This window comes from Passer domesticus, chromosome 6 (assembly GCF_036417665.1).
Source record: "Passer domesticus isolate bPasDom1 chromosome 6, bPasDom1.hap1, whole genome shotgun sequence".
Lineage (NCBI taxonomy): Eukaryota > Metazoa > Chordata > Aves > Passeriformes > Passeridae > Passer > Passer domesticus.
The window spans coordinates 20918775-20934608 of NC_087479.1; the positions used below are offsets into that span (position 1 = coordinate 20918775).

The 15834-nt window shown below is 37.5% G+C and overlaps 1 protein-coding gene across 14 annotated transcripts in view; it reads right to left on the reverse strand.

The window, feature by feature from the left end:
- NRXN3 (neurexin 3) overlaps nucleotides 1-15834 on the reverse strand; it is a 962727-nt gene that overhangs the window by 129552 nt on the left and 817341 nt on the right. For all 14 annotated transcript variants that reach the window (XM_064423706.1, XM_064423713.1, XM_064423714.1 and 11 more), the window contains one exon: nucleotides 5174-5345. In XM_064423706.1, the coding sequence (XP_064279776.1) occupies nucleotides 5174-5345 (172 nt within the window). The remainder of the gene's footprint in view (nucleotides 1-5173; nucleotides 5346-15834) is intronic.

Here is a 15834-nt window from a genome sequence, read left to right on the forward strand (position 1 = left end):
CTGGAATGGTACTGTGAGGGATGGTATCAAAAGCATTACTAAAATCCAGGAAAAACTACATCCACTGCCTTCCCTTCATCCATAAGGCAGGTGACCTTACAATAGAAAAACATAAAATTAGTTACATGGAACATTCCCCTTGTGAACACATGTTGAGTGTCCTTTATGACTATATTATTCTTTAGATATCTTTCAATAGCATACAGTATAATCTTCATAATTTTTCCAGGACCTGAGTTTAGACTAACAGGTCTGTAGCTCCCTGTACCTTTTCTCACACCCTTCTTATAGCATGGAATAGCAGTGGCTAGGTTCCAGTCAGCAGAGACCTCCCCAGACACCAAGACCCCTGTCAGATAATTGAGAGGAGTCCTGCTGCTAGCATCCTTCAGTATTCCTTCAGTTAGCTAGAAACATTATTGAAAAAAGCAAGTAAGAACTCAGCCAGTTTTTCTCCCTATCTTACATAAAGTGCATGGCACAAATCAAGCTACTTCAGATCTTTCCACCTAGCAAATAAAGAAATACATTTTAGCAAGGCAAAGTTGATGCCTTTCTCATTTTAGATAGGTAAGAGAATCTAAACCACTATCACTTTGACCTGTTTCTAGAAAACTTATTATTTTAGACAAAGACTTTGTCTCACATAGACTAACAAAGATGTAGTTCAAATTGGATTGCTTTCAAATGAAATTGAAAGAAGATATGCTCAACAGTTCAGGAACATTCAATCCTTGGAACTGGAACTACTCTGAAAGAAAATTCCAGAACAGATATCAGGGTCTCAGAATCAGCTTTTGGTTTTATAGGTATGTACTTATTTGGCCAGAGCAGTCAGTTCTGCTGCCAAGAGCTAACTGTCCAGCTTTTCCAGAAATACAATTTCCTCTCAGAAATGTACTTCAGAGACCGAATGAAGTAGGGGCAGAGAGGATTAACTATTTCTTTTTCTTTTATCCACAGCAAAAAACCTGCAGAATAATGTAATTTAAAAGGGCAAAGACTACTGCAAGAAGACTGAGAGATAACTCAGCCCTCCAAGAATGATACAGGGGAAAAATATAAAATATGTACTCTATGGAGGAAATAATGAACCCTGATAGTAATCCAGTTGTTTAATACTGTCTTAATTCTTGTTTCTAAAATGCATTAAAAATTCCAGGCTACACTTGTGTTGCTGGATCATGTATTTCTTTAAATGACAGCTCCTTCCTACCTGTTGCCTTCTTTTCTTTAATCCTCTCCTTTTAAACATTACTTCAAAAAGATTGTATTTTTTTATCATGGATACTCTAACTTTACAGCTTCTCTTCACCTAGGTTTTTTTTTTTCCTACTGCAGAAAATGTAGTTGGTGCCTGGATGAATGAACAGGAATATCAGGCTTGTTTTGACACACACTACAAATCTGGCATCCTTGCAAGGAAAGACAGTGAGCTGAGTAAAAAGAACCCATCCTGCTTAAGAAATAATGAAAACTTAAGGATGGAGGTATCCCAGTTCTGTGTAAAAACTGAAGATTTATTTCTAATTATTCTGAAAATTTATGCAAGCTGTCTCAAAAAAAATTATGTAAGCTGTTTTCTGGGAGATACTTAAAAGCATAAAAGCATGAGAGACAACAGAAGGGAGGAAGTCATAGAAAACTGTACTTTGGACAGCAAAAATTTTATACCCTAACTGAGAAAAATTATATCACATTGTGATAACCAACTTAATGAATCAAGCATGAAGAAATTGGCTATCAGTACAGCCTGTGGAAAAAGCCCATCTCTTACTGTGTTCTTGAGAGAGAGGAGAAAGGGCAAAACTAATGCAAATAAATCACAAACAGCTCAATGGTTTTGGCTGAACCACAACAGCTGAATTGCAGACAGCAGCCTTTGTGCTAATGCTACTTTTATGACATCTCCCAGTTCTCAGGAGTTTTGTCTCAGATACTTACACTGGGCCACTGTTCTGTCTTTCTGACCAGTAACAGAAACTCTGGTACTTTGAAATGGTACTAAAGATGAGTGATCATGCCTAATAATTTGGATTATTTCAGTCACAAAGCCAACTTTAGCTCCAAGTTAATTCCCTCCTTTACCATTTTTCTGTAACCCTTTTCCTTACAAGAAAGTGTAAAGCCCATGTTGCAGGTGACTTGAATGCAATTGGATGCTAAAAACCCAAAATGTCAGTGCCTGAGTTGTAAGTTGATGTCATTCTATTTTCCTTGTCTTTTATTTGAAGTTGTAAAAATATAGCTTTGGAGACTTTTGGTCTCATTGGGCTAGTTTCAGTTAATTTCAATTTAACTAAAGACTGTATTTTAAGAAAAGCCAATATTCTCTCACTTTGCTTGTTTAATAGATATCCAACTTTTATTTGTACTTTTCATTGAGCGAGTAATTATGAGTCTAATGTATAATCCTTCCACAAGTAATAAAACTCAGAGAGGAGCATGGAAATGCCATTCAGAATGCAGCCCTGACTGAAGATCGCACGATGTGATGGCAAAGAAGAAATATTAGATAATTTATAAAATTTGTAAACATTAGGGCATAGCACTGTGTGGAAAACCAAGCACACCTGAAATTGTTCATTTTGCAGACATCGCTGTGGGCCCAAGCAAGGTCTACAAATACAACACTTTTTAAACACTACAAATAACTGTCTTTCCAGAATTGACATGATGCTCTGCGAAACATAGGGGATTACTCAGCTACTATCACTCAAATTTGATATGAATTTAATTTTTCAGCAGGTTCCAGTTGAAACACACTGGATTAGCCTGGGTCCATCCAACCACAAAGCCTTTACAGAACTGAATCTCTGCTGAGCACAGATTTGGTCTTGCAGTCAGATCAAAACACAACAGTGCAAGTTTGGTTTGTGAAAGACAACAAGTAATTCATTTTAAAAGCTCCTGTTCAGTCTTTTATTTAAACCATTGACTGCAGAGAAAATGGGACTAATAAGTATTGGTTTCCTGTAATAATTGGTTCATTGAATCTTTTCTGAATTCTGGGCATTCATAATGCCACTCTATTATATGGATATTCTGGTATTTAACATGATTTGACATCAAGCCACAGCCCTTTCCTATGGGAAGGCTGGAACATTGCCCTACTCCCTTGGGTTTTGTTTGTTTGTTGGTTTGCTTGGGTTTTCCCCACAGCAATGTAATATCTTCTGTGGGTTTTTTTGTTTGTTTTGTTTTTGTGTGTGTGTGCGTTTTTGTGTTTGTTTGGTTTTGTTTTAGTTTTTTTCTTTTTGTTTGTTTTTGGTGGTTTTTGTTTTTATTATTTTGCTAAAATATAGGTTTGAAAGAAGCAGGAAACAAGTAAGGGAGAAACCTGCACACACGAAGTATGGTCCCATAAGCCTTATTTACACAGGGACAGGCTGAAAAATTCATCATCTACTAACAGACAAAAACTGAAATACGTGCACAGAAAGGAAAAGGTGTCTGGAAGATAAAGATGCCCTTTTTTCTTAGGGTACAACTGCACACACTCAATAGTAGCCCAGAATATAAGATTAATGCTGATATCATAAAACCATACATCTTCTAATGAAAACATAGAAATATCTTTAGCCAAGGCAGAAGCCCAGTGTACTAAGGTATCTCTGAGTGTGATTTATTTTCCCTTAAAAAATAAAAATCTCGAAAGCATTGAGCTGAATATTTTGTTTCTTTACACCAGAGACTTACTACAGCAAGCAATATATGAAGAAAATTTATTCATAGGGTTTGTAGTGACTGTAATTGGCTGCCAACTGGATTGGAGGTATTTTACAAAATAATTGACGAAAGGAGCAGAAGAAAGGTCCAACAGAGGATCTTTCCTCTTAAACCAATGGATAGCAGAGCTACAACCTAACACAGCATATCCGTCATGGCATTCTTCAAAAAGAAATTTTTCAAATAAGGTTAAGAAATAAGGTTAAAAATTGAAATGTATCCTTTTGCATACACCTCACAAAACATTGACAAAGGGACATATGTGGTAGACAGCAATATAGCACAGATGACTCACATTTAAAAACCTTCCTGTGTGCTTTCTGAGGGAGTAGAAAAGATGAAGTCATTCCCTTGGAGTAATTTATTAGTATAATGTCACATAAATTAGACTATAACCTCAAGTTAGGATATTTCCTATAATTTGAGTTTAAGTTTCTTTTGAACAATTCCTACACCACTAGCAAGAAATCTTCCTTCTCTCCTGAGTTACTACTGTACAACGTAGAAATAAAGAACTGAATGTTTTTTAGACTCAATATTGAAAACCAACAAGATCATGGCTTGACCTTAGGCAACATATATGAATAAGAGGAATGTGGTTAACACTAGAGTTCTTTCCTTGTGTTCATTCTTGCTTTTATAACTATACACATCATCACACTTAGCTATCTAATGCACTGTCAGCAGCACACAGAGCAATCTGTTTTTCATTTGGAGTAAGTTTGACCTTTTAGCATGGTGACAAAGTATCATGACATTGTGATTTGCCAATGGTGGGATAAAACATGTGACAGTGTATCAAGAGCTAGTTTTCACTATTTCTGGTCGATTTGGGGTGATAATTTCCAAAGCTACTGAATTTTTCCACTGCATTTTGACTGCAAGTCAACTAGGAGTTGTCAGTTTTGGTTAGATGCTGTGTTAACCTGTGTATCTGCAAACCTAAGAGAGAAAGTGAAATTCAGATGATAAAATATTATGAGGCAAGCACAAGATCTGCTCAAATACTTGCTTAATCTTCCATGTTCCTTACATTTCTATTCTATATTTATGTAGACAGTATCTGGGGTGTGGCTAGAGTCGCCTCTCCTTTTCATAAAGTCTGTTCAAAACTTTTCTACCCTAAATATTTAGAAAATATCACAAGTAGCAAAACCAAGTTTGTTATTGAATGGCTTTGTAAGTCTGTATAGAACCAGGATTCACTTAGAGACCTCTGAAACAGCATGATCTATGGACATCATACCACACAGTTGGCATGCTTATTCTTCCCATGTAAAGGACCATTAGCTTGTTTTCCCAGAGATATAATATGCATCACCAGGCTCGTGAATTTATTGTCGAGATGAAGAAACAAATATTTATATAGCAACCAGTTGTTATTAAACGTTTAAGTTTTTTAGGATACACTTAAAGAGAAAAACAAAAAGAAAAATATATGTACCTGTGGGGTAGTGTTCATTCACTGGCCAGCTGTCAACCTGCAGTGTTGCATTGCCACCATTCCTGGTAAAGCGTACTACATGGTATTTGCCATCATTTACAGGTGTGCTTTCCTCCTTAATAGAGATGTCCACTGTGCCGATGTTGAAGACTACACCAATCTTGCCTTGCTCCTGAAAAAAGAAAAGAAATGCTTTAAAATTGCTGCCACTTAGGAGAATGTTCTTGGCCTCTAAGTCTCTAGTGGGTAGTTGTGCCAGTAGATGGCACTGGAGAATACACAGGAGTGTCATTTTGAGCTTTGTCAGGACACATTTCATTGGTTCTGCCTCAGTGCAAACACTTTCTTTCACACTGTTCTTTACAGCATTCACCTGAAGACAGTGACTCATTTGTTCCCATAAAACATCACAGAAGACAGGTGAGAAAACCAGGCAACAGAAATCAGGAGTTGTGGATAAAGAGTTATTTGAGCAACATCTCTACTGATTATTACTAGTCACTTGTTATATAAAATGCAGCCACAGACAGGCTGTTATCTCAACACCTGTTTTGTTCTGTTATTCTTCTTGGGAAGCATTACAGAGTCCTCACTCCCCAAAAAATAATTGTGGGATCCAGAAGGAAGAATGCAGTTAGAAGCTGAATGGAACTCAAAGGGAGCAGAAGTGTCATTAGCTGACTTTGAAATCTGGAGGGAAGCTACCTAAGAAACAGCAGCTGCCCTTCTTATTTTTTTTCCATCACACACCAAGCAGTGCCTTACCAATAAAGCAGTGTTTTCCCAAAACTTTGCACCAGTCACTGACTGAAAGGAAAGAGCAGGCAAACCTGTTATAGCAGCCACAACACTTCCTTCTGCACCCTCAGATGATTCCAAGTAATGGCCACATTTAATGACTTTAGGTTGCAAAATACACACCCAGAGTACACTCAGATTAGATATATGCATTTAATACTACTGATTTGAAAGCAACAGAAATGCTCATTGCTGTACAATTAAGAGGAATGCATCTTGAAATACTCAGTAAGGACAGGCACAGTATCTGGTGAATTATGAATGCACATTAAGTGCACTGTACATATCCAAAACTGGTACAGACAGCCAAATTAAAATGTACCCTATAGGAAGTCAATACATTTGTTAGCTATCCATACTATAAAATTGAAATAAAACCAGAGAGTAGATGGCCATCTTCTGTGCAAATATATCTTCCTTGAAAAAAACTGAGGTATAATAAAGGGTCACAGGACAATTCTGTTCCATTTACTACCTTGCATATCTGCTTAGAGGGCAGAGGACCCTATTCTTTGGGGCTGTTACCCTAACTTTACTACATTCACGTTAGCAAATCTCAGCAATAAGAAAGAAACTTCTCCTCTTGTACTCGATGGCCACCTTGGATTCCTCTCCTGGATTTATTCCTTTCTCCTGGTATCAAAAAAATCTTTTTCTGAAAGTTTCACCATGTTTCAGTTTCTCAGAGAGGTCTTTCTGATTCCTGCTTAACCTTACATTTCAAAGCTTACTCATACCAAAGCACTCATCACAAATTACTTGTATCTTCAATACCCTTCTTTCTTTTTTACATTTTCTTTCTAACACGAAGTTTCCTGTTGTCAGACCACAACATGGTTTTAGGAAAGCAAAGAAAACAGTCCTGTAGCTGAAGAGGTCATGAACAGTGGTTCAGCTACTTGAGTCTTAGCACTGAAATAGTATGCATTTTGGTTTTTCTCTCATTAAAACAATAAATTTTAGACAGTGCTAAATGTATGCTGGATAGAAAGTTTCATGTAGTGTTATTTTGTGAAGAGACTTTTCTTCAAGATATCAATATCATCCTTTTATTTTCACTGGACTGTGAGGTAAGTGGATTGCTGTTTCCAGCACAGGCATGAAATCAGATGCCATTTGGAAAAAAACAATGTTTCTTCTCTTATGCTAGCCGAAAAATAAGTGAAGTTTCACTTAACAAAGATTTATTTCAGATAAAAGCATTGCTGGCACAGCTTTACTACATCTTTGACACATGAAGTAAGTGATCTCCCAAAGCTGTTTTAGTGAATCTTTTGCTGGCAACCATATAATTATCTTTACCTGCATAGCAATTACCAAAGAACATGTGACTAATTTTCCCTTAAAGACTCAAATAATATATAGTGACCGGGTAACCTGGCTACTGATATTGTGGTTTTGCAAGATACTGCCTTACAATCAGCCTCCTGGATACATCTCATATTGCTTTTTAATTGCCACCAATGCACCAAGCTTCTTTGGCAAACTGTGGCTGCTCTAAGAGTCCACCTTGGTGAAGGTATAGAATGAACAGGTAAAATGAAGACGTGCACCTTTTCTAATGGCATAGATTAGAACCACCACAGAAGAGGAAGATATTAAAAGGTATTCAGCAGAGTGAAAGCTGCATACCTTCAAGCTTACAGGCTTAATGAGGCAAAGGTAAAAACTTGCAGGTGGGGAAAGGATGGTGGGAAGCTCAATTAATCTCTGCAGAATGAGAAAACGTTTCTGATTTCTCCTCAGAGGAAAAGGAGATAGCACCTTTCACCATTTCTCTTCCCAGGGCTTGAAGGAAAAGACCTATTTAAAGAGCTAGTGATAAGAGGGCAAACTGGGAAAGAGATAAGATTCTGGAAGCAGAGGACTGTAAAACACCAGTGGCCTTTAGTCTGATGGAGAGAAGGGGGAAATGAGCAAAATGGTGCCTTCCCCATCTCAAGAGGCATCCCCTCCCAGAGCCAGAGAAGACAGCCCTCCTAAAAGCAGTGTAACACTTTGTTGCAATGAAGAAGTGCAAAAATTTGTCTAAAAAAAAAATCATGGTTTTGTGGAGTCTATTCCAGCTCTCTTCAGATCGCTCCTGGGAATAGCTCTCTGTGACTCTTTAACTCGACTTTTGCAGAATCACAACTTATGAGACTCTTATTTGGACTGAGTAGGAACTTGTCATGAAAATGGTTTTGTTCCAATTACCAGGATAAAACACAACACAATATGTCAAAGGTAGTACTGAAGCCAAACTGCACACACAGACCCCAAGATACAGTTTACTTATGATATTTTAAATCTCCAGGGCACCAGACACTATGAAATAATTAACAATTAGTTTATGCATTCCTGGCAGAAGAAAAAAAAATAAAGCAAAACAGAAAGAAAATCCTACAGCAAAGAACAATGACCATGGACACAAGGGGCAAATCCACAATTTATTTTCAACATATCTTCAATTCCAGTTTCTTGCACTACAATACTTCATTAAAAACAGCTTTTACCAAGACCTACCTTCCTTGTAAACCTGAAAGACAAGCTTTACCATTAGGGTTTAACACTTCTTCATGGACATAGCCTTTCGTTCCTGTCCCTACACATTCAGCTGGTGGATTTTCTTTCCACATAACCAAACAAAAGTATTAACCAGGCCAGTAAATATGTGACAAAGAAAGGTTTATATTTAAGCCACTACCTATAACATATTTTGTAGATAAAAGGAAAAAAAAAATCATAACTATGCAACAAGGGAAAAGGTGAATACAGAGCCACACAGAGCCAACAACTTAGGTGGCCCAAAAGGCTTCAAGAGAATTTTAACAGAGAGTACAATTTTTTTCCTCTCTACATTGGTATTCACTGGGTGCCCCAAAAACTTTCCATGAAAAGGCAACCATTAATTAATGTCTTTGAAACCTCCAAGTGACATCAAGTGGTGGCACTATGTCTTGGAAAACTGAGAACCATTTTATTTATAAATAATGAAGTGAACTCAGCATTCAATCTATCTTACTTTTTCTCTTCTTTCTTTAAGGCTACTGTTCCAAAAATGATTTTTAAAGTTTTTTCAAGAATTTGTCTTGTGCTGATTTGTCCCATAAAATTGCTACCCTCAAAAGCCACATTACCACTTCATTCCTTACAGTACTTCTGGAGATAAGCTTCTGCCATTATGTCTCTAAGAATTTAGAAATATAATTATGATCACATAATGGAATGGTTGAAGATAGGTTAAAAGAATAAAAAAGCACAAAGTCCTGTAAAAAAAAAATGTACAAGGCTTCTCCTTGACCTGTCTACTCTACACAGACTCCTGGCAACAGTTTATTATATGCCCAATTACCAAATATTTTCAACGCCATTAAATGACACAAGAGCTAAACTACAGCCTGGATCAATTTGTTGCTTGCCCTGAAGCATTGGTTCACTTTGGGCAACCTTTTCTTTTACCTTTCTGTAAACCAGATTCTTTATCTGTGACAGAGGAGCTATAGACACCTATCTTTCCAAGCTCTACAAGCCCTGAAAATCCAGATATATTTCACTTAAACACTGATTATATACTGGCAATCCAAACATTTCAGCCCTGACAGCAACTACAATCTGAGAAGAGCAGGTCCTCAGCTTTCCTCAGCTTCTACATTCAACTCCTTCAAAATCTGTTCCTTCAAAACAGGTCTGAGGTCTTACATTTTAGCAGGTGTGTTTTAACTTTTGTTTCCCTTCATTCAAAGAGAAGCAGAGCCTGTCCTGTGTGCAAATTGTCAGGCCTTTGCTTTCTCCATGTCATGCCTTTGCATTTTCAAGGCATCTGTCTTTGTGTAGCAGACCAGGTATGAAGAAAGTAAAATGGGGTTGGCAGTGATTTTGTAAGATGAGCAGTTCAAGTTCAAGCAGTTCAAGTGTGTTAGAGGATACACATACATGAACAGCCACATGCAGTCTGTGCTCTGAAAAGGGCTTTACTCTTAGGTTTTCTTTTTCTAAATCTAAAATTTAAATTGTCCACACTAAAAGTATATATTTTTAAACTGTGTTCAGCAAGCATTTCATTTCAAAAACCAAGAGACAAAACTCCAGGCATTAGGACAGATCCTAATCTCAGCTGCATCAACGTGAATCAATAGCAATTCTGTTGAAGAAACTCAATTCCTACTGATGGAAGTGAAGCAGAGTTTATCCCAGTATCTTCTTGTGTTGCTTTGCATATTTTTCTGAAGCAAAATGTAAAATTAAAGGAAGCATTTATAAAACATACCTGAAATCTGACTACAATCCCAGACTGTGTTTTCTTGCACTCATTTTATTGCATAATATTTAAATAGTGATTGTTGCACGTCCTGCCTCCTCCTCCCACCCTGGCTGGTTCCAGCATGGCTAGACATCAGCCCAAACCTGGCAGACAATACTCCTGGTTACTCCGTCCTGCAGATCACTGCTCATTTTGCTGCTCTCATTTGAAATTGATACAAGCTCTTTTAGTAATACAAGCCATTTCACACTGTAGGAAGGTTTACTAAACTCTCCCTCCCCCCACCCCAACAGAAACACTTCAAATACCCTCTGAAGTCGGAAAAATGGCTTTGTTTTGTTATAACCCTGAGAACTGCTCTTCCTGGAATGGCTTGTTTCTGCTTAGGCTTCTCACACTTGCAGTCTATGTTTTTAAAAAGAGATTGAACATTTATTTCTTCCTCTTTGTTTTCACTTCTTTAAGACTTTCTTTGCTTGATTTCCTTTGGGGTTTTGTTTGGCTGGCTGTTTTTTTATTTTTGCTCTGCCTCAAACTTGATTCTGAATGTTAGTCCCTCTGAAGGATTGCTCACTCTCTGTGGTTTAGGGGGGCTTTGCAGAACAGTGCTAAATGCTGTGAGTTATCCAGGAGAACCGAAGGTATAGATGCATATTCCACAGAGGACACTCATTTATTACTACAAATACAAATCACTTGATGTGAACTTTCACTGTAAACAGAAACTCGGAAAGTTCTTGCTGATTAGAAAGGTAGTAAAAACCAGCATTGTCCTTAGAGGGCCTTCTAGGCTGCAGCTAGAGCTGAATGCATGGCTGGACAGATCTTTCTGGTACATATCTATCAATGGATTTTAGAAGGGGAAACTTTTATTAGAACCTGTACTCAGCACAGAGTATAAGGCAGTTAGTTCTACTCTTCTCTGGCTGGCAATATTCAGCACTGTTTATAATATCATTGAGAGGTTAAGTCTGAAATCAGGATTCAATATGTAAAAAACTGTAGGCCTGGGTAAAGGGAGAGTTTACTGAATGAAGTCTTCCTTTATCCAAACAGTGACAGCAGGGGAAGAACACTCTAGAATCAGTATTGCCACCCCGGCAAATATGATAACCAACAAAACCAGCAAATGCTCTGAGAGAAATGACAGGCACTGAAACTCACCTAGCTTGGAAGTTTATTGCTCAGGGTGCCAACACTTTAGAGTTATCTGGAAACAAGTTAAAAATGTTAAGGGGAAAGGAAGTCCACAGGTCAGGTAATTTTGTTTGATTTTTAAGGGCTGTTATAAGGAGCAGTATGTAATTTTTTGTTATATACTGTTACTGCTTCTTTAAGGTGCTCAACCAGATCTACTCAATGCCAGTTAAAACCTATTTATCAGAAAGAATCACACACACAGAGGATAAATATATATATATAGAAATTATTACCCTTTGGGGGCATGGTTTTCAAAAGAAGCAGTTCTCAGCGATACATAATTTATAAGGCTAAAAAGGACAATTGTTATAATCTACTCTCCTCTAAAATTTTATAGGAGGTCATATATCTTGTCTAAATTGATTCTTTTTTAAACTACAGGATATATTTTACAGCAACATTTGTGATTTGCTGCAGAGGAAAGAAGGCTTGGATTCATTACAGTTGCTGCTTTGATAAGACTGGCATAAAAGCAAGTGGAATTTAAGAATTATAATGAAAAAGAAAAGTGTACAATAAGAAAACCTCTATTATAAGTTGAAGGCGGACCTTTGACTTAAATTCTTGAACACAGTACACAGATCTTTACAGGCCCTCTCAAAAAGAAAAAGAGGAGATATAAAAGGTTCCAAAAAGTAGTACACTTTAAAAGTGGTACACTATAAACTGCGTATATAGTCATGAAGCAGTGATTCAGCATTAGCTCTCTTTAACTCAAAGAATTACAAATATCTAAGAAAAGCATTTGACAATTATGTTTAAGCAAAAAAAGTACCAAATTCATGGGAAGACTCAAGAGCCATTGAATATAGTAATATGAATATAACCTTGTGCTCAGCTCCTCCTGAAAAGCAGATCATTATTGTTTAACTGTTATTGCCTATACTGAAACACCATCTAGCATCATACTGCCACAAATGCCTTGTATGTCTGTGACCAAGCCAAAATTTTCTTGAACGTTGCAACTGATTCTTGTTCATTTTAGCAAGTGGTGAAAAAATCAAATTGGGAAATATTAATGACAATCTAATCTTTTCCATTGAAGGTTTAGGAAAGGTACCTTAGATAAACATCTGTCACAGCTACGCATAATGCCTTTAGTTCATTCTCAGTGCAAAAAACAAGCTAAAGCAAAAGACTTAGAGCTTCAACTTCATCTTTCCTTGACTGCAAACTCTCTCCTCAGTTTTACAGAGTCTAAGAGAAAAAAAGCACTCAGCTGAGTTTCGTGCTTAAAAGTGGGTTTTCCAATCTTTCATTTAAACTTCCCCATGGCCCTGAAACTCTTTCAGCTTACTTATACTTTTTTTCAAGTGGAGACACCAGAAATTTTTAACTTTAGTTTACAGAAATTACACAATCTTACCACAGGGGCTCACATTTGAGGCTTATTCACTATGATCAACAGTTAAATTCAGGAGTGCTCTCTGGGAGTGTTCCTTGTACTAAAAGATGATCTCTCCTCTTTGGGTGGAGACACATTACATTTTTTTTGGCTACAGTAAAGTTTATACCAGTTTCCTTGTTCAGAGTTTAACAAATTTTCCAAACTGTCCTTCATTTTTTGCCATTTGATGGTTTATGTCAACACAGATGGTAATATAATACTTGTTCAATGGCTCCTACAAGAAGAAATTGTAGCACAGCAGTACACTGCTACTAAAGTACGTCTTACTCCTGGTCTTGAACTTTTTTTGACCAAACACCTTTGCGATATTACAGAAATAGAGCTACTAGTGGGATATAAAATTGCCATTCTCTTGGTTTAATTTTACCTAATCTTCTCTCCCCGCATTTTTTGTCTTTCAATCTTTGCCTTTTGTCTAATAAAATTTTATAAACAAAACTACCCTGAAGACAAGAAAAAAAAAAAAAAGGACAAAAAGCTCAATTCTGTGACAGTTCTACCAGGGTCAGGAGTGCCTCACTATGTACAACAACACACACAAGTTATTTTCACCAAAAAAAGACATGAAATGTAGAAGCTGCTTGTTTATTTCAGCCTAAATACCCTGCAATAGATAAGAGCTTTACACATCACTGAAGCAGTTTAGGTAACATTAATGCATAATATCAGCAGAGTTACACTTAGGAATTAATTTTACACCCGAAGCTTACATATTTCATGTAAGGTGATACCATTAGTACAGATTGAGACCTTTAAATTTTAACTCACTCACAGAGGTAATCAAGATTAGTTAGATAGAGTACAGAGTTGAAAGAAAAGATTTTTGGTTTTACTGCTGCTCTGCTGTACCTTGAAAAAGCCACTTTAATTTCTCTCTCTCCGGTTTGCCTTTTTATAATGTGAAGTCACATTATCAAAAGGCTTATCAAACAGTATATTTGTATGTTATCTGCCCCAGTGGAGCTCTGGTATCCAGTGGTGCCTCCAGATGTTGTTGCAGTACAGTTAATTAATATCAAGCAGGGTATCCTGCTTTACATTATCATCATTATCATGATGAGGCTTGTACTAAGCTTACCCTAAATCCATTTCCTCAAAATCTGGGGAATGCTGTGGCACATCTAGTTACTCTTGTATCTGACACCTGCCAAGCCCAGTAATCAGTGATATTCAGCAGTCTTAAAAGGGAGGCTTCCTTCCGTGCCATTCAGTGCCTAGGACGCAGTGCCCAATTAAATCTTTATTCCTGTTACCTAGGATAGCACCAGTACACTGCCAGCCAATTAACAGGCAGTAAAATGTTTCAAGAAACACATGCAGGTGTGTTTAGACCACACAATTTCCAAAAACCAATTGTTATTACACAGCTAGTGAAATTCAAGCCATGAGGCTGCTAAACCCCACTGATTTAGGGATATCATACTGCAAGTAAAGAAACAGAAATTAGCAGGATGCTGAAAAGGGGCATTTCCTAGGAAACAAAATGCAAGACAGATTAAAGAGGTGATACCTGTCTATTGGTTCACTAGCAAATACATTATTCAGATGGCTAATTTGTTCTTACAGATGAAAATATGCATCATAAAAATATGCACTATCTGATGTGAGAACTTCAACTATAATTAGGATTAAATATTCTGACAGTGTCTTCTGAAAATATAAACAGTATATCCTGAAAGGTTTTGTGAAATTATACCTTGTAGATATGATTCTGCACTAGGTCAGAAACAGGAACCATTCTGAATGTTGACACAAGCTTCAATTTTCCCAGAGAAGGGAACCAATGCATATTGTGTGCTGCATTTTAAACTTGAAGTGTGCTTAAGCTGCTGCACTCTTCCAGAATTATTGAAGTTTGCTGATTAAAAGTAGGCCTTTACCTTTCTAAGAGCTTCTCTACAACTCACTCTTCAGACAAAAACATGACCAGCTGTTCAAATGTCATATCCACTCAATAAAGAAATTACTGCAGTAGCAAGTCACATTCTAGTAGGGCACAAGAACAAGGAACTTGCTCCCAAGTAGAATCTTCCAGGAGAAAATATGCCCATCCATCTCACAACAACTCCCCTGGGGTTTCAATCCACTAGGTAACATTGCTAACAATTTGTACTGGCAGAAGCTAAAGTGGCAGTCACATTCCAGTGGTTTGAACTTCACTGGACACCAGATACCAAAGCCTCTCTATCACTTCTCCAATTCAGCAGGACAAGAAGAAATAAAATGGAAGGCTCATGAGTTGAGATAAGGGCAGGGAGAGATCACTCATGAGTTGCTGTCACTGTCAAAACAGTCTCAGCTTAGGGAAATTAGTTTAGTTTATTACCAACCAAATCAGAGTAGGGTAATGAGAAATAAATCTTAAAATAACCTTCTCCTCGATTCTCCCTTCTTTCAGGCCTTAACTTTACTCTTGAACTGTCTACCATCTCCCTGCTGCCTGCAGCACCATGGGCTTTACCATGGGCTCTGTCCCACTGCCATTGCTCCTGCTCAGCAACTTTTTCCCCCTTTTTAACTGTGTTTTCACAGAGGTTATATCACTGTCATGGATGGCCTTGGTGAGCAGCAGGTCCTGGTCTTGGAGCTGGCTGGCATTGGCTCTGTCAGACACGGGGGAAGCTTCTGACAGCTTCTTACAGAAGACACCAAAACCCTGCCATGCAAACCCAATACATACACAAAATATAAAGATCTGATACAGGCCATGTGGAATAAACCACATACCTTAATTACTAGACTTTCTTATCAAAAGCATTGGTACAATTGTGAGATGTCAGTGAGCTGAAGGCACAGCATAAATTACTCAGTAACAGCAATCAGAGCTGTCTGTCTCAACCCATAACCAACAGAAAAGTGAGCATTTGTCAGGAAGATGGCATTAAAAAAGGACACTGCATTCTGACAGGAAAGGTGATCACAAAAACCAACATGCCACCATTCAATTAACCCAAGTACAATAGTTGTAGAAGTGCAAGGGGTGAAGAGGCTTTGGACAGAATTAATCTATTT